Genomic DNA, 26,042 nt, shown 5'->3' with positions numbered 1-26,042 from the left:
AACCATGTTTCTCAGTCAGCCGCCCCCGCACAGGCTGCAGGGCCATGTGTGTGTGAATAACTATGAGCCAGAGGGGAGGGAGCATGGTGCTTCGTGGTTGCCTGTTATTCATACAGGCAGCTCCCATTGGCCAGTTTCTAGCCAGAAACCGGCCAATGGGATTGTATTGGGGGCAGGGGACGTGCCTGAAGCCTTCCTGGCCCTCATGCTCACAGTGGAGTAAGAGAAACAGACTGGCAGCCACTTTTCTGAGCATTGTGTGGGTGGGGCAAGGCAAGTAGGGACCCTACCTGGGGAGCCCCTCTGTGTCTGTGGGCTGGATCTGGTGACTTGGCAGGCCAGATCCAGCCTGTAGACCATATTTTGCTCAGGCCTCCCCTAGACAGTCTTTGGCTCATAAGTGGTTATTGGATTAATTTGTCACCTATCAGAGAATGCAACCAGAATGCCTCTCAGTTTGGCACATTTGAAAGGACAGCATTCAATTAATGGCCAAGCCGCCCCCTAAAATAAAGAGATGACAACTTGTTTCACATCCTCAGAGCCTCCCTCAGCAAATACATTATGTCAAGTGTTGCAAGTCTGAGTTGGCAGATCAGAAGCTGACTGCGTCTTACCATCACCAGAGGGGCAAATGGACATGGTATGAAACTCCACTTACATTAATGGAGTTACTCCAGGATTGAATTTGGCTGTTCTGTTCAATGATCTTTATAGTAGTATTGACTAACTCTTGGTTCCTGGGCAGCATATGAAATCACAGCAACAAATCAACCAATACTTCTGTGGACAATTGAACTGTCACTCCGGGTACATCTACACTAGCCCCCTAGATCTATCTAGGGAGGCTAATGAGGGCGACCGAAATTGCAAATCAAGTCCGGGATTTAAATATCCCATGCTTGATTTGCATGTTTCCGGCCAGTCACCATTTTAGAAATTGACTAGCCCGAAGTAACTGCCCGCATCTACACGCGGCAGTGAAACAGGATTCCGATTTAAAGCCATAACTCGAATTAGCTGGTATTCCTCCTGCAATGAGATTTAGCACTATACTTTGAAAGATTTCACTCACCAGCACTATACTTTGCATTAGCTTCCTGCTACACTGTAACTGCATTCATTGCTTCTGTGCTCAACAGGCCTGATTCTCCACTCTGCGCTCTGCTAGGCAAACTCCACAGACACCCATAGTATTACACGATACAAAAGCAGCATGATAGAGTGGTAAATCAGACCTAATGGATTCTTACATCCTCACTAGTTTGTTCACACTCCATGGTGCGGACATATGCTCTTTATTGTCTCACTACACCAACGGCTTTGGAAGTAAAAAAGAATTTTGTGGCAGGTTTGCTCCAGCATACCAATCTAGCATTTCACATCATGAGAAACATTTCTTACCATGTATAAACTAATGCAGTTGGGGTGGAGGATTAAGATATATAATGAAAACTGTCACAAAAGATGTCACCTTTCATGGTCATGGGTAGAAGGAAACTCCAGAATAAACTATTTCACCATAAAACTTTATTTTCAAACATTTTTCCCTTCCATAGACTGTACATGGTGAGAAATACCATGCGAGCCCAGGTTTCGGTTTTAAGTAAAAAAAACACATTGAGACCTTTGTTAAAGTTGTTCACGATGCAATAACGGTCTCATCACTATGTCTTTAAAGCAAAAGTAGAAGGATAAAACAATGTTTACCTAGTCAGCCACTACAGCACTTCCTATTGACACAATGAGTTTTCCTGTAAACTGCGCTGATCCTTACATTGCAATAGCTCATCTGAGGCACATTCAGTCCTCTACACACACACAATTAGGCCTCCTCTGCTAATAGTGGCTGTCATGCCCTCCCGTGCTTTATGAACATTGGCTTATGAATATGAATAGTCATAACCTGAAGAAGCAATAGCAAAATGCATCACATGACATTTTTAAAGTTACAATCTGCTGAATATGTATATTCTATTTCTGTGCATGTATTATTTGAGTATGTGAAGTTAGAATTATGAAGTGTGGATCTGTTTATAATTCTAAATGTGCCAATGAGGGCTATCACTGATAAACTGGAAACTTAATGGCTCAGTGCTCAAGGTAACAATCTATGAATGGGTTTGTTTTTCCTGTAAGCCCAAACTGTGCTTGGTCATGTCAGCACATGTGGCCAGCCCACCTGATGTTGGAACCCATTTTGGATTTAGTACTTTTTCACTCAGGCTGTGTCTACATTGGCACCCCTTTCCGGAAAAGGGATACTAATGTAGACTTCGAAATTGCAAATTCCGCGGGGGATTTAAATATCCCCTGTGGCATTTGCATTTACATGGCTGCCACTTTTTTCCCGGCTTGGGGATAAGCCGGAGAAAAGCGCTAGTCTAGACGTGATTCTCCGGAAAATAAGCCCTTTTCCGGAGGATCTCTTATTCTTATTAAGAGATCCTCCGGAAAAGGGCTTATTTTCTGGAGAATCACGTCTAGACTGGTGCTTTTCTCTGGCTTATCCCCAAGCCGGAAAAAAGCGGCTGCCATGTAAATGCAAATGCTGCGGGGGATATTTAAATCCCCCGCGGATTTGCAATTGCGACTCGTCACATTAGCATCCCTTTTCCGGAAAGGTATGCCAATGTAGACGTAGCCTCAAGGTGAGAAAAACGTGAACTGAGCACAAAGAATTCCTGCCTTAGGCAAAAGGTACATCAAGGGGGAAAACCAAACAATAGAGGAGTGGCCAGATACCAGGAGTCTCCCCCATACTGACTAACCAAGATGCTTGATGGAAAAATCTAAGACTGAACACTGGGAAGGAGTGGGCTCAAGCTAGGATGCTGCCTAGCTTTTGAAAGAGAGAATCACAACAACTGTTAGGCTAAGAATTTGCATGTAACAAAATTCATATTAGATTAGCTGGTGTGTTTTGTTTATTTCAGCTTAGTAACTTACATTGGTCTCTCTGTTTTCCTTACAATCACTGAAGTTTTATATAAAGTCTTTTGTTTATCATCAAGCCCACTGTAAATAATTGATTCACGAGGTGGTGGGGAGGAGCAACCACTGTGCACACCTTTCACTGAAAAAGAGGGTAAAATGTTATGCTTTCTCTGTGTAAAACTTGTATACAGAGTAAGACAGATTTATCTGGGGGTTTGGTCCTCTGTGGAGGTGTGCTCCTAGGTGCTGTCAATGGTCTTACAGCTGAGCCCTTCCAGAGCTGAGCTGGTACAGTGTCTGTGTTCCTCTGCTGAAGGCCTGTCCCCCCAACTCTGTGCCTTGCCTGAGGGAGACCAGGGTAGTAGGGTGCTCTGAAAGCAGGTAGGCAGGCTCAGTGACATGACCAGCACACCAGGTGATAACACCAAGAGGACCCCCCTGTGATCCAATCTGTCACAGTGGTTTTGATGGTTATACACAGTTCTTATATTTCAGTATTATTAATATTTACCAGAAAATACACACACGCTTATACGTACACATAAATATAGTAAAAGTTATACATTGTGTAAACAGTTTTTACAACTACATGTTACAGTACGTTAGATTTTTTTCTTTAATTTTTTTAAAATGTATTGTGGTAAAAACTGTTGACATGATTTCTAGACTGTACTGTGTGTGTGTGTGTGTGTGTGTGTATTTTCTGGTAAACATTAATAAATAAACACTGTGTACAACAAAGAGGTTTGTATCCCAAACAATTCAAAACTTCCATTGTGTTTCAGGTAATTTTTGAACTGTCAGAGAACCATTCTGGGCAATCTGAAATGAAACAGGAGAAACCAGAAGTACAAACACAAATGCAAAGAAAAAGATGCTGATGTAGAACAGAACCTATCTTAGAAGTATACTGGAACATCAGACTGTTAGTAACCACCAAAGCCACTGTGACAGGTTGAATCAGAGGCGTCCCCTTGGGGCTGTCAGCTGGTGTGTTGATCATGGTCACCTAAGTTCCTCCTGAAATTACCTTTGAGAAATGTAATTTTCCCTTCTTAACTTGACACAGAGTGTGGGATTGTTGAGCACCGTGTTGTCTTTTCAGAGTCAAATAAAGAAATTGTCATGACAAAGAATTACATTTGAAGTGTTGTTGAATGAAAGATGTCTGAAATTCAGACCATCATCATCATCATCATCCCGTGAGTTAAGAGAGTGACCAGAAATGGGATACTATGCCCAGAGTTGTGTGGTGCTCTATAATCAATGCCCTTGGAGGAATGCTACAGAGAAAAAAATTGTAAATCTCTGTGCATGTCCATTTTCCAGCACTCCCAGGGCCGAAGAGCTGAAACCCTACCCGCATGCTGGTGAGTGCCTATGCCTCGCATTAGCTGTTACCTTTTCAAGCCACCAGTTCCACTCTCCCAATCGGATGAATATTACTCTGTGGGCAGATGCATATGGGCGGAGCTGGCTGTCTTCAGCTGGGAGAGATCTGGTCAGCAATGTCCAAGTGCAGTCAACATGCAGGCACAGAGCTCAGGGGACAGAAGAGAGAAAGTTGTAGGAAGCAGGGGACTATAAAAGAAGGAAAGCTACGGGGGGTGAAGAAGATGCAACATTTTTAAGCAATGGCACCCAGGTGGGAAGTGGCCCTATGTGCCTTCTCACAAAATTGGGGGAGGGGGGAAGCATTCAGAAAAACAACATAAAAGCCATCCCAGGTGTACCCAGAACCATCCATTCAGTGGCTCCCAGACCCCTGGCTTATTTGGAGAAGTATCCTTTGCAAAATTGTTCATACGGGCAACAATATTGAATGGACTATGTTCAGATGGAGGAAATCCAGACTAACAGCCAAAAGCACATGTGATGTAAGGGGAGCCACTGAAGAAGAGACGGAGAGATTTAACAGGGCCTGCTGTGCCTTATCTTTGCAAAACTCAAGGGTGGGGAAGAGAGATTAGTGGATCCACTGCTGTTAGCCTGACAACATTAACACTGTCAGATGCTGGATCAGTGAAACATAAGAAGAGGGATTTGCTTCTCAGCATTGCTTGATCCATATCTCTGAGGCAGAAATAACATAATGAGCTAAATGGTGTCCTGAGTTACCCTCCATATAACTCCATGGCTATGGCTATATTGGCAAGATTTTGCGCAAATTCTCTTTAACGCAAGAGTTTTTGCGTTAGAGTATTTGAGTAAGAGAGCGTCTACACTGGCATGTGCCTTTGCGCAAAAGATGTGCTTTTGTGCAAGAGCATTCGTGCCAGTGTAGATGCTCTCTTGCGCAAGAAAGCTCCGGTGGCCATTTTAAACATCGGGCTTTCTTGCGCAAGAAATTGATGTTGCCTGTCTACACTGGCCTCTTGCGCAAGAACAGTTGTGCAAGAGGGCTTATCCCTGAGTGAAAGCGTCAGAACATTTGCACAAGAAGCACTGATTTTATACATTAGAACGCCAGTGTTCTTGCGCAAGTACTCGTGGCCAGTGTAGACAGGTGGCAAGACTTGCTAATGTAGACGTAGCCATCATGAGTTTAATATCATTGCACAAGGTGTAAGAGAGCCACATTTGGCCCATTCTATCCACTTTGTGCACGCTCGCAGTACATATTGCTCCAGGACTCTCAAAAAGCCCATCCATGGGCCTACTCTGTTGGGGTATGTCTACACTACCCCGCTAGTTCGAACTAGGAGGGTAATGTAGGCATACCGCACTTGCAAATGAAGCCCGGGATTTGAATTTCCCGGGCTTCATTTGCATAAGCCGGCCGGCGCCATTTTTAAATGCCGGCTTGTTCGAACCCCGTGCCGCGCGGCTACACGCGGCACGGGCTAGATAGTTCGAACTAGCAAGCCATTCCGAACTATCTGTACACCTCATTCCACGAGGCATACAGATAGTTCGGAATGGCTTGCTAGTTCGAACTATCTAGCCCGTGCCACGTGTAGCCGCGCGGCACGGGGTTCGAACAAGCCGGCATTTAAAAATGGCGCCGGCCGGCTTATGCAAATGAAGCCTGGGAAATTCAAATCCCAGTCTTCATTTGCAAGTGCGGTATGCCTACATTACCACCCTAGTTCGAACTAGGGTGGGAGTGTAGACATACCCTTGCTGACTTGAATTTAGCACAGGAATGCAAAGGGTAACAGAGATGGCTTTTCTTTCCTATTATGTCAGTGCTGCTGAGTGGTGATAAAATAGTATTATAGTAGCTCAATCCTACTAATGTATTAGTGCCATGACATAGGCAAAGTTAATGTAGCATGTGTGGTTGGTACATTGATGCCCACAGGCACTCAGGCAAAATGTTTATACATTCCAATTCATGCACACACATGCGTACACACAATACATATATAAAACACATAATATATACACCACAGTATGTAAATATGCACTGTCATACGTGAATGTAATTATAAATATATGAGAGAAATTGTGTACTCTTTAGGAAAGGGACGTGTATTTATTTAATACCCAATAGAACGCAGACAGCATGACGACTGGGTCACTAGATGCTATCATTATTTAATAAATAACAGTGATAGTAGTGCTATAGGGAATTATAATATGCAGGGCAAAAAAGCAGAGGGCTCATCAGTGTTCTAACTGAATGATTTGGCCTTTGATTTTTCTAAATGGTGACATTTAAATTAACAATTTCCATGCATCACTTCCTTAAGTCACGGCACCAGCAAGCTGTTTTCTGCATGAGATGGCTTTAACCTGCGAGTCACATATTTATGTCCTACAAAATCATTTGCACACATTAGTCCGCTAACTTTATAGAGTATTTTGAGATACTCAACACTATTTCTGAATAGCTATTACCAAATACTGAATAGCTATGCACTTGCCAAGTCTTAGTTCCATCTGCGTATTATTTTTAACTTAATAATGCATGATTCCTAGCAGAGTAATCCAGACAGGAAACGTTATTTAAATAATATGGAGATACAATAGGGAGTGAGCAATGGCTGGGGCGGTTATAAAATGATACAGCTGTTTACCACCACCTCCCCCCAAAAAAACAAAGAAGTTTCTTTCTAGAGTATCTAACATCTTGGAATTACTAGCTTCAAACACAGAACTGAGTTATACTCCAAAGGCACGTCTAGACTACATGGCTCGGTCGACATTGCCATGTAGATTAGGGTTGTAGGCAAAGGGAAATGAAGCAGCAATTTAAATAATCACTGCTTCATTTAAATTAAAATGGCTGCCGCGCTGTGCGGATCAGCTGTTTGGCGGCACAGCACTGTAGTCTGGATGCTCCGCGGTTGACATCAAAGGCATTTGTTGACCTCCCTATTATGCCTCGTGGGATGAGGTTTACCAGGGAGGTTGATAAATGCCGTTGATGTTGACCGCAGAGTGTCCAGACTACAGCGCTGTGCCGCCAGACAGCTGATCGGCACAGCGTGGCAGCAATTTTAATTTAAATGAAGTGGCGATTATTTAAATCGCCGCTTCAGTTCCCTTTGTCGAGTAAACAAATCTACATGGCTCCGTCGACGCTGTGCAATTTATCAAGGGACAAAATTCATATGTCCTAAATACATTCGAGGTCCCATAAGAGGAACTGGGAAAACAAGATCTGCCCTCCTAAGCTCTCCCATCCCAACTGCTACTTCAAAGCACAGAGTGGGCATTAAGGCCAGTGGGACTGCACCAGTGTTCCCTACAAGCTGAGCGCTTGTGCATGCACCCAAGAGAGATTCAAATGCTGCCCAGCTGATTAGCAGAGCGCCCACAGTGCCCAGAGCCAGCAGCATGTGTTTCTAGTGGTGGTGCACACCTGCACATGTGTTGGTGCACATAAGAAAATGTATTCTGCACATGGATAGAAAATCTTAAAGGGAACATTGCTGGGCACCATCACCAATCCTACAGCCTATTCTCCAGAGGTATCCTTTGCACCTATCCAGTATAAATCCTCTCTTCAGGACAAATGCCGCAGCGTGGAGACCCACCATCACCTTGCAGCTACTCATCTGCTAGTTGACACCACAAAGCTTACATGAGGGCCTTAGGAACTCTGCATAGAACTTGTCCATTTGAACTTGCATCATGCTCACGCAGCTGAAGCATTCCAAATGCTAGCATGGGACTGAGCTGCTTGAGACACAATCCCCTTCCTCCCGCTATGCCATACTTACTGCAACTAATAATTAGCAGGGGCGCTCAACCTGCCACCCCCCCAACCTGAAAAGAGAATTGGTGGCAAAACCATTCAGCAGCAGGCTCTCTTTGGAACAAAATCCAAAACAATTCACCATTTGTTGCTCTTCAAGACACCTAGCCCTTTATTTATAACGGAGATTGCCTATCTCCTATAACTGGAGGGGACCTTGAAAGGTCATTGAGTCCAGTCCCCTACCTTCACAGCAGGACCAAGTATCATCCCTGATGAATTTTTGCCCCAAATCAGCTCCATAAGGACTGAACTCACAACTGTGGGTTTAGCAGGCTAATGCTCAAACAGCTGAACTATGCCTCCCCCACTTCTGGGAAGGAGGATTGTCATTCAGGCAATATGATAGGGGAAGGCATATCCCTCCCCCCCTTTCCTTTGCATGCCCCATTCACCCCCCAATTATAAGGCTGGACTAGCAATTGCTATATATGGTTGAGAATGTTGCTGGCCGTTGCCTTTATTGTAATTTATTGTTTTAAATATTTGTTTTAAGGCGCCTGGAGGGTACCATAGTAGCCTTTGTGTAATTTTTCTAGATCTGCAGAAATAAATAAAGTGTCAGACCCATCTTTTGCAGCATGTAAGCAGCAAGACTCCCTCTTGCTCCAGGAAAACTTCTTCTCTCATTCCTACACTATAAGAACAGTGGAGAATATCTAGTTAACTTAAATTGGCAGAATGCAAACCTTGTTCGTTCTTCTCGGCCTTCAACTCACCTACATGACTTAGAATGTTTGTATCTCTCTCACTGACACGCATTTTACAAGCAAGCAGCTATTGGTATTATTAATGTACTTTGTTCCTTCTAACACTTACTGGCTTTTATCCTCACCCGTCCTCTTTATTTTTCTAATGCTTGCTGTCAGGATCCCACTCAAACCCAGGGATGTACAGTAATAAAAATGAACAGCATTTTTTAGTTAATAGGCTAAAATTATGCTCACTTTACTCACATAAACTGTCCCACTGAAGCCAATGGGGACTACTCACATGTCGAAGATAGAGCAGGGTTTAACATACAAACCAATAACACTTATCTATACTCCCAGCAGTCAACAGCTCTTAGACCCCATGCCACACCTCCTGCTGCAGTTACTGCAGGATGCCCTCATGGCTCTGCAGAGACAGGACCTGAAGCCCATTGCAGGGCACATCCTCTCCTCTCTCCATGCGCTACTCAGGGAGGCCTCAGATGGTGTGCTGGAGTCTGCCATGGCAGAGGGTTGGCAGAACAAGGCACTGCTGTGTGGCACAGGAATAACAGAGCCTGCCTTGTGCCACAAGCCCTTTCCCCTGTGGCTGCAGCTTTAAGAGCGACAGGGGAAGAGGAACAATAGAGTTTGAATGAGTATGGACAGAGTAGCCAACAGGGCACCTGTGGGAAGCCCTGGATGCCACTTATTTCAAAATAACTCCAGCTGCACTGCCTTCACACGCCCTATTCCGAAATAACTATTTTGAAACAGGCGTCATTCCTCATAAAATGAGGGTTACAAAAGTCAGAACAAGAAGCCCGTTATTTCTCTATTATTTAAAAATAACACACTTGCTGTGTAAACGCTCACTTTGTTATTTTGAAATAACGCTAGTAACTCTGAAATAACTCTGCTGTGTAGACATGCCCTCAGATGGCTTTTAGTTTATAAGAACTGAAAACATGAAAAATATTTCTAAAAAAAAAATCTACTTTCCAGCTATTGGTTCAGAATTTTAACATATAGGTAATGGAATAATTTTCTCACTACTTCCATTTCATTTATATAACTTCTATGAGATAAATCTAGTGCTTACAAACATAAGAGATTAACAGCACAGTACTGAATGCTAAACTCCTCTATTTAGCTCTAAGCCACAAAAGTTCTACATTTATAACTTTGTTACAATTGTGCATCCCATATGACTTGGAGGCTCTCTTCCTATGTATACTTCAGTCTGGGCCTCTGGCTGTGCTCATGATACCATCTACATGTTTTGTTAGTCTTTAAAGTGCTACCATACTATTTGTTGTTTTTTAAGTTTAAACAATGGAAAGTTGCCCAAATTTGGACAGCTGGATACAGCAAAATATGCCAGACCACTAAAACACTATTCTCATGTGGCCAATTCATTCTGATTATTTTTAATGAACTAAATGTTTCCCTGTCTTAGCTAGATCAGGTTAATTCCTCAAGAAGTGACAGAGCAGTCCACTGGACTGCCCTGATGTCCCTGCTCTGTCTTTCTTGAAAGTAAAATAAGAGGTAAATTTGCTATTAATCTTTTTAACACAGTGCATGTTGTGTTAGTTTAGTCATGACCAGTGCCAGTACACTGTAGAATGAAAAAAACTTTCAAAATAGGAGTTGCTTCATTGTATAATTGATGACACAATTAACACAATTTTTTAACACACTAAACTATTGTTTAAAATGTTTTGACATTTTAAGTAGTTTGTGGTTTTATTTTTTAACTGCGAAATTCAACATTTATTTTAGAGCTTTATTTTTTTCTGCTAACCAGAGATGTGTCATATACTTTTCTTAATACAATCATGCTGTCAAATATGGTAATTTAGGTTACATATTTTTATCTTAGAAATTTCCTATTCTTTTAAATTAATATTCTTGTAGCATATTTAAAGCTCTAAATATTGCAGCACAGATTTAATCAGATGTGACTATTTACAGTAATTTATGTAGGAGGTATACAGTAGTTTTACATTTGTAAAAATGACACCTTTCGCTCAAAACCTCCATGAGCTAAACAATTTCAGGCCAGACTGGAGGGGAGGGAGGCCTGCAAAGAGAACACAGCTTACAAGACACAAACACACTGGGAAGTGCTCTCCTGCATTCACAGCACCCTTGCATTCAGAAGCTGCAGTTTATTCCCTGGCAGCTGGGGATTTAGACTGCTAGGTGACCTCTCTCTGCTAGGTTTCTGGGAAGGAGGCAGTGGCATACGGAGGGGAATCTGAGAAAGGACGGCAGATAAATGAAGAAACAAAAGGGCTGAGGAAGAGAAAGGGGCATGGTCTGAAAGTAAAGATACTAGAGACCAGAGCTGAAAAAGATGAGAGGGGAGGTTAATTTGAGCAGGAATTACATGCAGATATTCAAGTTCACATTGAACAATTTGCTTAACATGGAGCTGCATGAAACATAGCAACTATGCTCAGGGTTATCTACTAGTGAAATCAGAAAATACTTTTGACTTAGTTTATCTGAAATAACCGAAAAACAAAACACTGACTAATTAACATAACATTACCAAGTACCTGATATGAGCAATTTCCTTATACACCAGCAGAGAATTAACAAGACAAGTATCTTCACGAGGTTGATGGATTTCCACTCTATACAGCTAAATGCAGTGCCTTGCATGGTGTCAAGTATCAGAGGGGTAGGTAGCCATGTTAGTCTGAATCTGCAAAAGCAACGAGGAGTCCTGTGGCACCTTATAGACTTTAGACTATAAATCCTTATAGATTTATTTGAGCATAAGCTTTCATGGGCAAAGACCTACTTCGTCAGATGCATGTCGATAAGGTGCCGCAGGACTCCTCGTCGCTTTTGCAGATTCAGACTAACACGGCTACCTCTCAAGTATGAGACTCCAAAGGTACATCTACAGAGCAGCATTATTTTGGAATAACTGATGTTATTTCAAAATAAAGTGTGTCTACACAGCAAGCCATTATTTTGAAATGGAGGACTTCTTACTCTGACTCCTGTAATCCTCATTTCATGAGGAGTAAGGGAAGCCAAAGGAAGAGTGTTCTTCCTTCGACTTCCTGCTGCGTAGACAGCGCCAAAAAGCCGAATTAAGCTATTTTGATTTCAGCTACGCAATTAACGTAGCTGAAGTTACGTATCTTAATTCGACTTTTGCCGTGCTGTGTAGACATGCCCTTAAGGAGCTGTCATCCTTTACATTTAGAAAACTATCTGCTCTCATATTTTTTCCCTTCTTCTCTCATTTTCTTTGTTTTGCTGTTGCTGCAAGAAGAAAACAGTCTTGATTACTTAGAATTTTATTTGTTCCTACTGTTTATTTCCCACATGAAGTTATATTCTTTATGTCAACCATTGCCATAGCTATTAAATTTGATGTCATAGTGGTAAATAAATGCTAAAGAAATAGAAGAGCTTGTATTCATGCAAATCTTCCAAATTAAAAAATAAACATGGGAGATGAGCAATACAGAAAATACCAGCAAAAATAAAAAGTTTTGAAAGTGTACCCAGAGGTGTTGATTGGTCTTTTAAAAAACACTGAAGACCAGAATTGTTCCAATCATTTTACATATCCATATAGGACAAAGAAAGACAAACTATTATCTAATATACAAATCACATTATTTAAATCTCAGTTTTTTTAAATTTTAAATTAAAGTAATTAATTCTAGTTTAATTTTAAATGACACATTTACAAGCAGCTACCAAAATCATTTAAATTATTATTTTTTAAATTGTATCAAGTAGTACTTTTGCAGCCAAAGTTTTAAAGAAAGTCAAACCTACGAACTGATGGAAGTAACAGGCTAAGCATGTGGAACCAGATTTTGGTGATGTGCTAAATCAGCTTGTAGCTTTTTCCACTTCTTTAAAGAGACTAATTCTTTTATATTGGTTTATTCAGCAAGTTCAGCTCAATGATTAAATCACTCACAGTTGAGAAACTCATTGGGAGGTTTTTTTTAAAAAAAGCAGGAAAGCATGTGTGTTTTTCTTCAAATCTATCAATAGAAACTAGGTGTGAGAAGATGAGATCTACCACTTCTATAAAATCTGAAGGACAGTAATCAGTTCAATTCACTAATTAGAGATAATACGTCTTTTGTTTAATAAATCACTTAGCACTAATGAAAAACGTGTTTTCAAATTAATTAAAAATTAACTAAACAAAATTTATAATTTTTGTGCATTTTAAACTGAATTGCAATTTCCATCCAAATTCAGAACCCAATAGTAAATAAAAGTATCATCTATCATTTTCTAACATAATAAAGCTATTTAATTGCTCAAATAAAATAAGCACAGATAGGGTACGTCTAGACTACATGGCTCCGTCGACGGAGCCATGTAGATTTGTTTGTTCAGCAAAGGGAAATGAAGCCATGATTTAAATAATCGCGGCTTCATTTACATTTAAATGGCTGCTCCGCTCTGCCGATCAGCTGTTTGTTGGCAGATCGGGGCAGTCTGGACACTCTCCTGTCGACAAGAAAGCCCTTTATCGACATCCCTGGTAAACCTCATCCTACGAGGTATAACGGGGAGGTCGATAAAGGGCTTTCAGGTCGGCGCGGGAGCATCCAGACTAGCATGCTGAGCCGACAAACAGCTGATCAGCTGTTTGTCAGCTCAGCGCAGCAGCCATTTAAATTTAAATGAAGCCACGATTATTTAAATCGCAGCTTCATTTCCCTCTGCCGATCAACCTGATCTACATGGCTCCGTCAATGGAGCCATGTAGTTTAGACACACCCATATAGTATATCTTTGTGGGTAGCAAAAAGAAGCACCAAATTAAACCAAAAATCTGAGTCAGCCTTTCTTTTGTAAAACAATTAAAGTAGCGCATGGAAGGCTAACATTTGGTGGATTTTTACCCCTACTTATCCTGCACTCGTTGATCATATAAAAGCTGCCCAATACACCATTAATATGTTTCATACAATATATGTTTCATTGACTTGAATTAATGCAGCTTTCTCTAAAATCAGTGGATTCTGATGGGTTATAAATTCTATGTATATCAGCTAAGAAAGTTTTCTCTTATCAAAAAATCCTATACTAGAGGAAATAGTTACCCATGCTGAGATTTTTTTTTTTTAAATCAATGTTCACTAATTCTCTCCACCTGGGAAAAAGTAATTACTGCTTTATATAAAATAAAGCACCCAAAATAACCCAGTTAATACAAAAGTAAAAATAATTACTATTAATCTTATTTTTCTCTCTGACTCAGCTAAAAGATAACCACTTTAATTCAGGTTTGCCAAGCAAGGCACAAAGCAGATATATAGTTTTCTATTGAGCAGTTTATCATTTCTACCATCAGATATCCCTAATCTGACTTTAGTCTAAAGCAGAAACGCAGAATCTGGGACTTTTGTTCAGAACAGGGTCCAAGCTCAAACCACAAGAAGCTAGAATATCTACTTCTTTTCCTCTTAACAGAATAGCAAGAGAATGAAAATGGTCAATTCAGATAAAAATGTGGTTTGCACTTTTTACCATAGTCAGATAACATTTAAATAGGCAGTATTTTCTTCTTAAAGTGTTCTGAATTCACTCAGAAAAAGAAAAGAGACGGGACAAAGCTACTTACAAAACACTCCTTTTCCCCCCACTACATTATATGCACAAAACTTCTTTCAATGCTAAGATAAAAGTACATCTCTTCTGCAACGAGGTAAAAGTGTAGGTGTTCAGATTTTCTCCCAATTATTTTCCATATTTATAGTTATTGTGCTCAGAAAAGTTATCCATTCCATTATCTAACCCTTACAGAAATTTCTTACACTAGATGGCACTGGGTAAGTCATCATCTTATTTACCTCTTTGCTAATACTACTTTCATTGTTTAACAGTTTCCTAATCTGTATAATGGTAATGAAGATACCAGTTTCTTTGATAAAGCTCTTTGAGATCTACTAATAAAAGCACTATATATAAGATCTAGCTGTTGTTATTTCTGTCTATACAGTTATTCAGTGACCTTCCCATAACTGCCTATGCTTTTCCAGCACAACCTTCTTACAAGTCATGTATATGGTTCTCTTCCTCCTTTGCTTTAACTCCTTCCTCATCCAAAACCAGGCACACATTAGCAGTCAATCTCCCACATCCACTAACATTAAAGAGAATATCAACCAATCCATAATCACGGGGTCCAGTTTTTACCTCAACTGGCAATACTGCCAATACTCCTACCATTCACCTCATCAGACCTGTCAAAACACTAAGGCTTTGCCTACACTGCAGGATTTTTGCACAAGGAGCTTTTTGCCGAAGAGATCTTCCACAAATCTTCTTGCGCAAAAGTGCGTCCATACTTCAAAAGCACATTGCAAAAGTGATATGTTTTTGCACAAGAGAGCATGCATACATTAATGCTCTTGTGCAAGAAAGCTTTGATTGCCATTAGCAGAATGGCCATCAGAGCACCTGTGCTTTTTCTGATAGGTTCTTTTAGCCCAAGAACCTCCTCCGGAGCATTCCCACATGCCTTTTTGTGCAAGAGCTGTAGTGCAAAAAGGAGTTATTCCTTGTGGGGAGAGGAATAACTCTACCAGCAAAAGCTCTCTGTCCTGTCAATTAACTGTATGCTTAATTCCGCTTGATAACGACCCCCAACCAGACTTCAAGCCGAGACCACTACCATTGAGCCCAACAACCTACCCAGCTCTCTATCTACCTTACAGTCCATTTATCTAATCCATACTTCTTTAACTTACTGGCAAGGATACTGTGGGAGACTGTATCAAAAGCTTTGCTAAAGTCAAGGTATATAACATCCACCACCTCCCCCATACCCACAAAGCCAGTTACCTTGTCATAAAGGCAATCAGGTTGGTCAGGCATGAATTTGCCCTTGGCAAATCCATGTTGACTTTTCCTGATCACTTCCCTCTCCAAATGCTTCAAAAACATTTATTTATTATGTCTCAAAAACACCTCTCTGAGCTAGATATGTATCATCCTGGCTTTTGCAGGCAATTAATCACCCAGAGCTGGCCTGTGGCAGCCAACAGGGCTGGTTCAGGGCCAGTTTAATAGCAATGTAGACATTTCGATTTGGTCTGGAGCCTGGGCTCCAGGCCCCTGTAATGGGAGGGGGTGTGTTTCAGTCCCTTAGCCCAAGACCTGCGGCCCGATATAGGCTGGCATGGCCCAGACACGAGTTTTTAATTGCAGCATAGATATAACCAGTGAGATTAAATAACTTGTCTAACATAACACAGGAAAATTTGTAGCAGCCCCAAGAACAGAACCCAGGTGTTCTGACTCCCCGTCCTATGCTCCCATTTATAGGGGGAGGGACAGCTCAGTGGTTTGAGCATTGGCCTACTAAACCCAGGGTTGTGAGCTCAATCCTTGAGGAAGCTTTTTGGGGCAAAAATCTGTCAGGGATGGTACTTGGTCCTGCTGCAAAGGCAGGGGACTGGACTCAATGACCTTTCAAGGTCCCTTCCAGTTCTAAGAGATAGGCAATCTCCATTAATTTCATGGAGGTTAGGTCCATAAAAGGCCATTAGCCAGGGGATAGAAAGGGTGTCCCTGACCTCTGTTTGTCAGAGGCTGGAGAAGGATGGCAGGAGACAAATTGCTTGATCATTGTCTTTGGTCCATCCCCCACCCCCTCCCGGGGCACCTGGTGCTGGCCACTGTCAGCAGACAGGCTCCTGGGCTAGATGAACCTTTGGTTTGACCCAGTCCGGCTGTTCTTATGTTCATTCAGCCTCTAAAGGAAGTAGTGAACTGATTCACATGCTTATGTTCTTCCTGCATAGAGACGCTTTCCTAAGTTAGGACAAAAGCACAACAGCGTGGGAGTAACCCATTCTGTAAACATCCACAAAAGTCATTTCATCAGCACCCATATTAACTGGACATATTTTATGGAGATCTATCCTGTGCATATAACAGTACAAAGGAGTTCTAGCCTTCCAGAGAGCTTTTGTCTACACAATAATCTGTTAGCTAAATTCAGCCAGAGAATGCTACCTGTTTCAATAGTCAAATTCAGATTTACATTGACACTAGATTTATCCCATGGATGCCAACAGGAGGCCCAAATCTACCATTCACACACAAAGGGGAAGATTTTTAGGTTTCTAAGATCTTATTGAACTTACCATGACATCGATCATTCCTATATATGATATTTTATTATGCTCTGTCTTTTAAATTATGATGGGTATTTTATGGGCTTCTTGAATACTTCTCTTGAGAAAACTAGATGTTCCATCTGCATCTTCCTTTCCTCCACTAAATTAAAATTTTTGTAGCACAAATTTCAGCATGCACAATCCTCGTCAACAAGGTACATGGTGCAAATGTTTCTGAAAAAAGGCACAGATGGTGGAAGTCTGCAGGAGAGAGAAAGAGATGGTATATGGAAAATTTTACAAAGGCCAACCAACTAGTGATCAAAGAAATTATTTGCTAAAACACTGGATAACATAAAATACACTTAAATAGACAAGTCATGATTATGTGACTGACCTATAGACAAAAGTGTCCACATGTCAACTCAGTACCAAACCCAAGAATGGTCCCAATACAGGGCCAACATGACAACAGAAGCTACTGCTTTCTTATATCAATGAGTGCCACTGAAAGACTTCTCAGACAGGTTTCCAAAAATGATATCACAGTATGAAGATAAAAATCTCTAAATAGCTTGCACTGGTTTTTATGACTCTTTGCCAATAGGGAAAAAAAGCAGCCCGTTTGAAATGTTGAATGACTGACCAGAATACAAGACCTTATTGACGCCTCAATTCTATTAAGAAGCATAGAACTGTGAAGTGGTATTACACAACATTGTAACACAATGAAATCCAGCAACATATTAGAAGATTCAGTTTGAGTCAATTGCTCTGATCAGTCATAAGATGCAACCAAGGAATTCTGGCCAAACCAACATTGAAAAGGATGTATGCTCAAGAGAGAAAGTCAGATTGCTCCCTTACAGGCAGACATAAAAGTTATCTGACAGCTCTGTGGTAAAGACCTAATTCACATTTTTTTAAAGCTTATCTGAAACCTGAACTGAAAATAAGGGAACAGCTAGCAGATGTCTGGTTGTGTATGTGTATTTCCACGAACACAATACTGTTAATGTCTGTATTATGCATCAATATACAGACTCTCACTTTCATAGTTTCACAGATATACTATAATCAGAAAACTCGAAGACTCTGCACACCTTGTGAAGATTTTAAATCGCTAGTGTTTTCCTCTAGCAGGTTAACCAGCCATTGATTATTCCTAACAAAGATATCAAATATGGGCATGATCCAAAGCCAATGGAAAGACTGCCATTTCTTCAATGAGCTTTGGGGTAAGCCCCAGACCAGCATACTTGTTACAATGTAAAGTAGTGGGCCTTTACATTGTGGTATAAACTAAAATCTCACTCTCCCTTTAAGATTAAGATAAACTGTATGCCATGCCATGAGGGAGACAATACCTTTTGCTGATGACCTCACAGCGTGATTTAGAAGGCACCAGACTGCAGATTTATGAATAAAAGTTTAAACATTTAGGAGACCTGTGTATCCAGATCTCACTGTACTTGAAATCCAATTTTATGTCTGATCATTAGTGAATGTAAAAAAAAAAAAAAAAAAAAAAATTCAGAGAGCATCATGGGACAGTGTGTGTATTTCAGAGGTATTTTACTTCAGGGGGGAAAATATCATCCCTAAAGAGCAGCAGAGTAATTGCAGCTTAGAAATGAGGTGCATTGGTAAAGATAAGAGTTTGCAAAGCACTTGTCAAAATATTATTTGGTTCTAACCTGTACTTTTAGGTTAAGCAACAGCCCAGCACAAATGTGCATAATGGGACTGATGAAAGCCATTGATCCAAACTATAAACCCCAGTGAGCATGGGGGTGCTGACCTCATTACCATGCGTGCCAGCACCCCTAATGAAAGAGCCTATTACAAAAGAGAATCACAGACAGAGAAGAAGGTGGAGAAAGGTGTCTACCTTTTCATCTATTGAAACTCAACCGTGAGAGAGGGAGCTTGGTTTTCTGATTAATAATCTTTCAAATCTAGAAGAATATAAATATAAAAGCTAACTGTTGTTGACACTATGCCTGCAGGAAATTTCGTGTTCTACACATGTAATTCAAAGCAGAGATAATGAGGTGGTAAAGCAGATGAATCTGTTATACAGTTGGATGCAACAGAAACTTCTATAGTTGAGGTAGAAGTGGCTTCCTTCAATTTACTTAAAGGCATTATCTATTAAGTGCTTTTTAAATTTACTTTAAAGCTTTCATACAAGCAAAAGTAAATAATACTGCAACAAAAATGTAATCAATTCTTTCTAACAACAACTTAAAAGCCTTGCAAAACATGAACGTAAGCGGGAGTGAGGGTGGAAACTATGAAAAAACATCAGGCACCCTATTACACGCCATTAAATTGTTAAGTATGGCAAGTGCTCTGCATTAAAGCTCTTTAAATCAACACTGTGGGATAAATGTTAGTATATTTGTTTTTATGAGACAGTTTAAGATTTATTCCTGAATTACTAGTAATCTTGTTTAATAAAACCTATGGTTAGAAAAGCTTTAATTTAAAGCATAACATTTTTGTGGATTTGAAGCAAGCAGTTTGAGGAAGGTGTTTGTCCATGTGTGCTGTGACAGGGTCAGAACAGAAGGCTATAAAAAAGTAGCGGCTAGGGGATCTCGAAGCCTCTGACTGAGATCTCTGTTTGCAGAGTAACAGGGAAGGGCTGGTTTAGAACCAGCTGAGGCAATCAGGGGCAGTGGAACATCTGGGGCTAATTGACCAGGCCTGCAGAGTCAGGCCAGCCTAAGCTAATTAGGAAGGGGAGGGGGGGCCTTCACAGTTGAATATGAATAAAGCTTGTAATTTGGATCTCTCATTTTCATTACCGACATACTCAATCGATTAAAAAAATTAAATCTGTGCTAAAATTGCTAATGTTTTGTAATACATTAACGTAACACAATCAGAATATTTAATTTTGTACATGATTGAGAAACCTTGTGCATTAGGTGGCATTAGGTAGACCATGATGTTTTAAAATACAGAGTCCTGTAGTTAGTCCTTTGACTTCACCGAAACATCTTGGCACCAGTGCTACATTCTTAGTTCACCTACAACTCACAGGCTGTGTCTACATTGGCATGATCTTGCGCAAATACCCTTTCACACAAAAGTTCTTGCGTTAAAGTATTTGCACAAGAGAGCATCTACACTGGCATGTGCCTTTGCGCAAGAGATGTGCTTTTGCGCAAGAGCATCTGTGCCAGTGTAGACGCTCTCTTGCGCAAGAAAGCTCTGATGGCCATTTTAGCCATCGGACTTTCTTGCGCAATAAATTCATGTTGCCTGCCTACACTGGCCTCTTGTGCAAGAACAGTTGCACAAGAGGGCTTATTCCTGAGCGGGAACATCATAGTTCTTGCGCAAGAAGCCCTGATTTCACACATTAGAACGTCAATGTTCTTGCGCAAGAACTCCCCGCCAGTGGAGACAGGCAGCATGTTTTTGCCGCTTTGGTGCAAGATCATGCCAATGTAGACACAGCCACAGTGATTACAGAGAGAGATTTAGGTATGCAGGGAATCCTCAGCTTCTTTATAAACCTTGGAAAATATTATTGATGTTTAAGCAATCGGCTTGATCCTGCATCACTCAAGTTAACGGGAAGTTCTCCATTGAACAGATCAGACAGAAGTAGGATCAAACCCAAGATGCGTTGGCTAGTGAAAGGCAAGTACTTGCACTGATGCACAAAAGGCCAAATTGTTCAATGGAACTACCAACACACGTTTTGGTCAAGCATGTGTCCCAGTCTCCCCAACCAGAGAAGGGCTGTGGAAAGTGTGTGGGGGGGAGATCAATGTTAGAATAATTTGTTATCCACTATCACTTCAAGGGGCTTGGCCACGTAGCAAGTTAGTGAATAGCCAGCCAGGGTGTGAATCTACACTGCACCAGCTTGTGCCACGGTGGCACTGCTGCCATGAAAGTCCCAGATTGCAGCTTAGCATAAAGAACAAAAAGACTGTCATAGCCTATTATGTTAACTGCTGTGAAGCTCAGGCATCTCTATTTCTCCACTTCAGTTTTCACATGCTCCTAGAACTTAAGCAGCATGATAATCAATAGCGTGCTGTAACAGCTCACTGTGTGTGTCTGAGGCTATGTCTAGACTGCACTCTAAAATTTAAAAATATATATGCAAATTGCGTATTTTTTTAATTTAATTTCAAAAGAGGCTATTTTGAAATTTGGCGTGTCTACACAGCACCAAATTTCGAAATAAAGTGCTCTTTCGAGCCATCCCTTATTCCTCGTAGAATGAGGTTTACAGGGATGGTGAAAGAGAGCGTCCATTATTTTGAAAAAAATTCAAAATATGCGGCATTGCTATTTTGAGATACTTCCGGTATCCCAAAATAGTAATGCAGTCTAGACATACCCTGAGAGACAGATTGATCATTGTGGACAAATCTCTTGTAGTTACTGTTAAGCTCAAAAAGCCTGTTTCTTGAAAAGTTATAAACTGTTTTTTTTAAATCTATAGGTGAAGTTAGTCTATGACCTTGACACTAAGAATAACTAACAGTAATAGCAATTTTATCAAAGTGCCCCACTGAATCACTGGCAATGTCATAAGTAAAGAAGTGTAATACAGGGGGAGGAGGGATTAATCATTAAATAGATCGTAAATCTTTTATATCACTTACTCTCTGAAACTAAAATAAACTGTAGTACAGTTCTGCACAGTCAGAAATGGAATAAAAGATATCCCATTGTCAATTTGCATCTCGAGTATTTCTTTCTGACCCTTGAAAGGATTGTGATTATGTTAAATTCCTAGCAGCATCTTAAGTAACACCAGCAAGATAGTAATGCTGTATTCATTATGTTTGACCCAATCTTGGCTCAGTACTTCAGATGTCTTCCATACTCAAAAATCATTAGGAAACTCAATTAGTATGCCTAATTAGTAGTTCTGGCCTCACTCCACACATTTTAGAAGGAGCAGACCACACAGAGCTTTGCATTTGTATTTTCTCAAACTCTGAACATGCTCTGTACATCTAAGTTCTTGAGAGGGAGCTATAAGCAGGTTCGGACTGTTGCCATTTCTGGGTGCATGACAGACAAATAACAGTTTGTATATTTACCCTTCTATGTACACATCATCCCTTTTTCCTGAAGAAGTGAAATGTTAATTTTGATGCCTGAAATTGTTCTCCATGTGAAAAATTCTCTTTTCTACAGTACCTGAAATTCACTCTGGAACGAGCTCTCTGGCTTTAGTTATGTAACTGTTGAAAGTCAAAATGGAAGATCCTCTGACCTTGAAAGACAATAGCTCAGCAAAGTTATATCCTACAAACTTGGTGATGTATTACTACAGCAATGCAGCTTCGTGCTTATTCATGACTGTTTTCAAGATTTCTTACAAATGGATAGCAATAGGCGCTCGTAATGTCCAAGCCCAAATAGGAAGAGCCACTGTCATTGTGCAGTATAAAGAGAGTTGCTCCCAGATGTTACAGATAATAAACACCTCTTCTCCCCATAGCTTCCTCCCATCTGCCATGACTTTAACAACCTCCCTTCAGAGGTGCAACAGAGGTGTATCTTTCCAACTGGGAAATGAGATAAAAAGAAAAGGCAATTTAATCTCTACAGTGGAGTCAGATGTCACTATTAACATCCAATATGAAAGGATTTCTGGTTGATATGGCATGGCTTTGGCCTCATGAAGGTGGAGAGGCACACTTCTGTCAATAGCGAGAAATATTGTTATTTGATGATAATGTGACAAAATATTAGGAAAGAACACAGAATGACAATTGTATTTTGTATGGATCAGCTGAGATGTGCTGACAATTCTTCAGCAGTACTTGGGTTGGAATTTTGTTTTAAAAGGAACATGCCACTCAGATGCAGTCCAATGTTACAGGTGAAGCTTTTCCATAGCAAAATAGTTTTGGCAGGTCAAACTCAGAATGAATCCTAGTCTTTAAATATTACTGAGCCATCAGGCTAGTTTCCTTTCAGCTGATTTGGTAATTGATTACATCCTCCCCAAATGGTACATACTTATACACATCAATCCATATCTACCTGAACACTTGCTGAGACCAGATCTGCTTTCTGCTCTCTGTCATGGGCAAGTGCTGAACAGGAAGCCCCATGCTAACAGATTATTTATTTTTAATTATTATTCATATGTTAGATAAACCCAACCCTTTAGCTCCTTTCATTATTGTTTATTTTGATATTTTAACAGTCTCTTGACTTGCTGTACCAATACCGAGTTAGTAAAGAGAGCTGACATTTTAGTACTTATGCTATACTAGGCTCTGTTCCAAAAATAATCTCCCTGTGATTAAACCAAGAAAAGAGGGAGAAAGAGTGTTGCAAACAACTGTTTTATTTTCTCAATACAGGCAGTCCCCGGGTTACGTACAAGATAGGGACTGTAGGTTTGTTCTCAAGTTGAATCTGTATGTAAGTCGGAACTGGCGTCCAGATTCAGCCACTGCTGAAACTGATCAGTTTCAACAGCGGCTGAATCTGGACGCCAGTTCCGACTTACATACAGATTCAACTTAAGAACCCCAGGCATCCCCAAGTCAGCTGCTGCTGAAACTGATCAGCGGGTGATTCCAGGAAGCCCGGGGCAGGGGCTTCCTGTAGTCAGCCGCTGGTCAGTTTCAGCAGCGGCTGACTTGAGGACGCCTGGGGCAGAGCAGCTGGGGTGCTGCTGGGTTGGTCCAGTAGCGCGGCTGCTCCTCGGTGCTACTGGACCAACCCAGCAGCACCCCAGCTGCTCTGCCCCAGGTGTCCTGATTCAGCCGCTGCTGAAACTGATCAGCAGAGGCTGAATCAGGACTCCTAGGGCAGAGCAGCTGGGGTGCTGCCGGGTTGGTCCAGTAGCGCCAAGGAGCGGTGCTGCGGGACCAACCGGCAGCGCCCCACCTGCTCTACCACAGGCCTGGGGCTTTGCTCCACGTCTCCCTAGTCTGCTGGGGGGGCACTAGCTGCATCCCCCCCCCCCAGCAGACCAGGGAGACGCTGAGCAGCTTTTCTCGCCCCGGAGGACGGGGGCGGCGGGACCGGGCGTCTGCCGCTCCCGTCGTCCGGGGCGAGAAAATCCCCGTTCGTATCTGCGGATCCGACGTAAGTCAGATCCGCGTAACTCAGGGACTGCCTGTACATGAAAGCCACACACTATATATATATATATATATATATATATATATATATATATATATATATATATATATATATATATATAAATAATTGAGCGCCCTGAAGTGTACAGAGTGCTGTAGGGAGGGTGACTGTAAATCCTGGCCTTAAAGGTGTGATCAGGCACAGTGCAACAGAAAACATATGCAGAATAGTCTGCAGCCACAAAGGAGAAATATTTCATGGAACAGGAGAGTTTTCAGGATTTTTTTAAGCACGAGGAAGAAGCAGTTTGAGAGATAGTAAATGAAAGACTATCCTCATTCACCTGATGTCCTGACCAACCCCTTCCAAGCCATATTGACATATGCTTAGAACAGACGCAGAGGTGGATTTAAGCAGCAGACTAATTTGGCACTGTGGAAGTTCTGTTTGCTCCCATCTCCCCATTGCAACTATTTAAATGGGTCCCTGATGGAGGCTAAAGGGCTGCTATCCTATAACCCATAACTTGGGGTAGATTCTCTTCTGCCTTCTCTTAGTATTCATCTTGACTGGCCGTTTCCTCTCATCTTCCTCATGATGAGTTCGAACAGAGATCTCAGTGACAGTCTAAGACTTCAGGTCTCCTCATTTCCCATAGGCCCCCAAATCCTCTCTCTCAATTCCAGGTGCTAGCCTGTTGGGCCTTGCCTTCACACTGGACACAAGTCAGGAAGAACTGAACATTCACAAGCTTCAGGGGGTAGCCAAGTTAGTCTGTACAGAATAGTCTTAAAAAACAACGAATAGTCTGGTAGCATTTTAAAGACTAACAAAACATGTAGATGGTATGTGCCCACGAAAGCTCATGATACCACCTACATGTTTTGCTAGTCTTTAAAGTGCTACCAGACTATTTGTTGAATATTCACAGAAATTGGGATATTAATAAGTTTAAGTCCCATGTAACCTAACCATGCCTCCATGATACTGCGAGGAAGGTGAAAAAAAAAATCTATGAAGCCTCTGCCAATTTGACCTTGATAGGAAACAATTCCTTCCTTGACTGCTAAACTGACAATTGATGAGACCCACAGCATCTTAAAGAACACAGCACAACTCTACCACAAAACAGAAAGGGAGGGTGAGGCAGCTAAAACAAAGCTGAAGACTCCAAAGGGCCTGGGCAAGAATTTAAATTAAAGCAGAAGGGAGCAGAGTGAGTTGTCAATCCATTCCAATCTCTCTCTCTGGTTAGTCAATAGTAGGCTGAGAGCTCATGGAAGAGGGGCTATGCATCTCTAAGGCATGCCACATTTCATTCCCCTCTCCCTACTATGCAGGTCAGTAACATTTCCTACCTACTTACTCGGTCCGGTGGAGAGGCAGTGTAATTATCGATAGCTAACTGTGGCATTAATATGGAGAATCCTGTTATTTATACTACTACTCTAGCTTCTTGTACTGCACCCATCAACAGAGTATGAACATTAAGAGCGTTGTATGTAGCATCTTATGCACGAATAAGACAGTCCCATCCCCAAGACGTTTACAATAGGTTAAATAAATATCACAGAATAGGAAGAGATGTCAAAATGTAAGGAAATGGAACAAGAGAGCTTACACAGTGTATGGCCATGAGGTTACTTTTTTCATAGGATATTCTGAGTATTATGCTATTTCCTATCTTTAATAGGTTGGCAATAGATTGAGGAACACTCCCATCCTGTTATCTTTACTTATTAGTATGGGGAACACAGTTCCCATTTGAATTTATTTCCTTTTTAACCAGTTTTACAAAAGCTATTTTTAATAAAATATCTTGCTTATTAGTTATTGGAAATCAGAATGAAGAGTTAATCGAACAACAGAGACTTTGTTCATGGCTTTTAACATCTTTTCTCTTTCCAAAATCACTATAGTTTCTAGGACCAGGGAAGAAGAAAAAAGCTGGCACATAGCCATATTACCAACCTACTTGACTTGCTGCAT

At 41.1% G+C, this 26,042-nt stretch overlaps 1 protein-coding gene across 9 annotated transcripts in view; it reads right to left on the bottom strand.

Moving 5' to 3' along the window:
- The window catches only part of PLCL1 (phospholipase C like 1 (inactive)), a 322,644-nt gene that overhangs the window by 130,073 nt on the left and 166,529 nt on the right, over positions 1-26,042 (bottom strand). For 3 of the 9 annotated variants that reach the window (XM_075934261.1, XM_075934260.1, XM_025182042.2), the window contains exon 2: positions 16,992-17,225. The exons of 5 other annotated variants lie outside the window; for them this stretch is intronic. In XM_075934261.1, the coding sequence (XP_075790376.1) occupies positions 16,992-17,006 (15 nt within the window). In that variant the 5' untranslated portion in view covers positions 17,007-17,225. Of the gene's footprint in view, positions 1-16,991; positions 23,435-26,042 lie in introns of those variants that run through there. One more of the 9 variants, XM_075934259.1, reaches the window with a different exon arrangement.

This window comes from Pelodiscus sinensis, chromosome 7 (assembly GCF_049634645.1).
Source record: "Pelodiscus sinensis isolate JC-2024 chromosome 7, ASM4963464v1, whole genome shotgun sequence".
NCBI lineage: Eukaryota > Metazoa > Chordata > Testudines > Trionychidae > Pelodiscus > Pelodiscus sinensis.
Note: the sequence above shows the minus strand (reverse complement) of the source record. Positions and strands in the feature narration are given on the sequence as shown.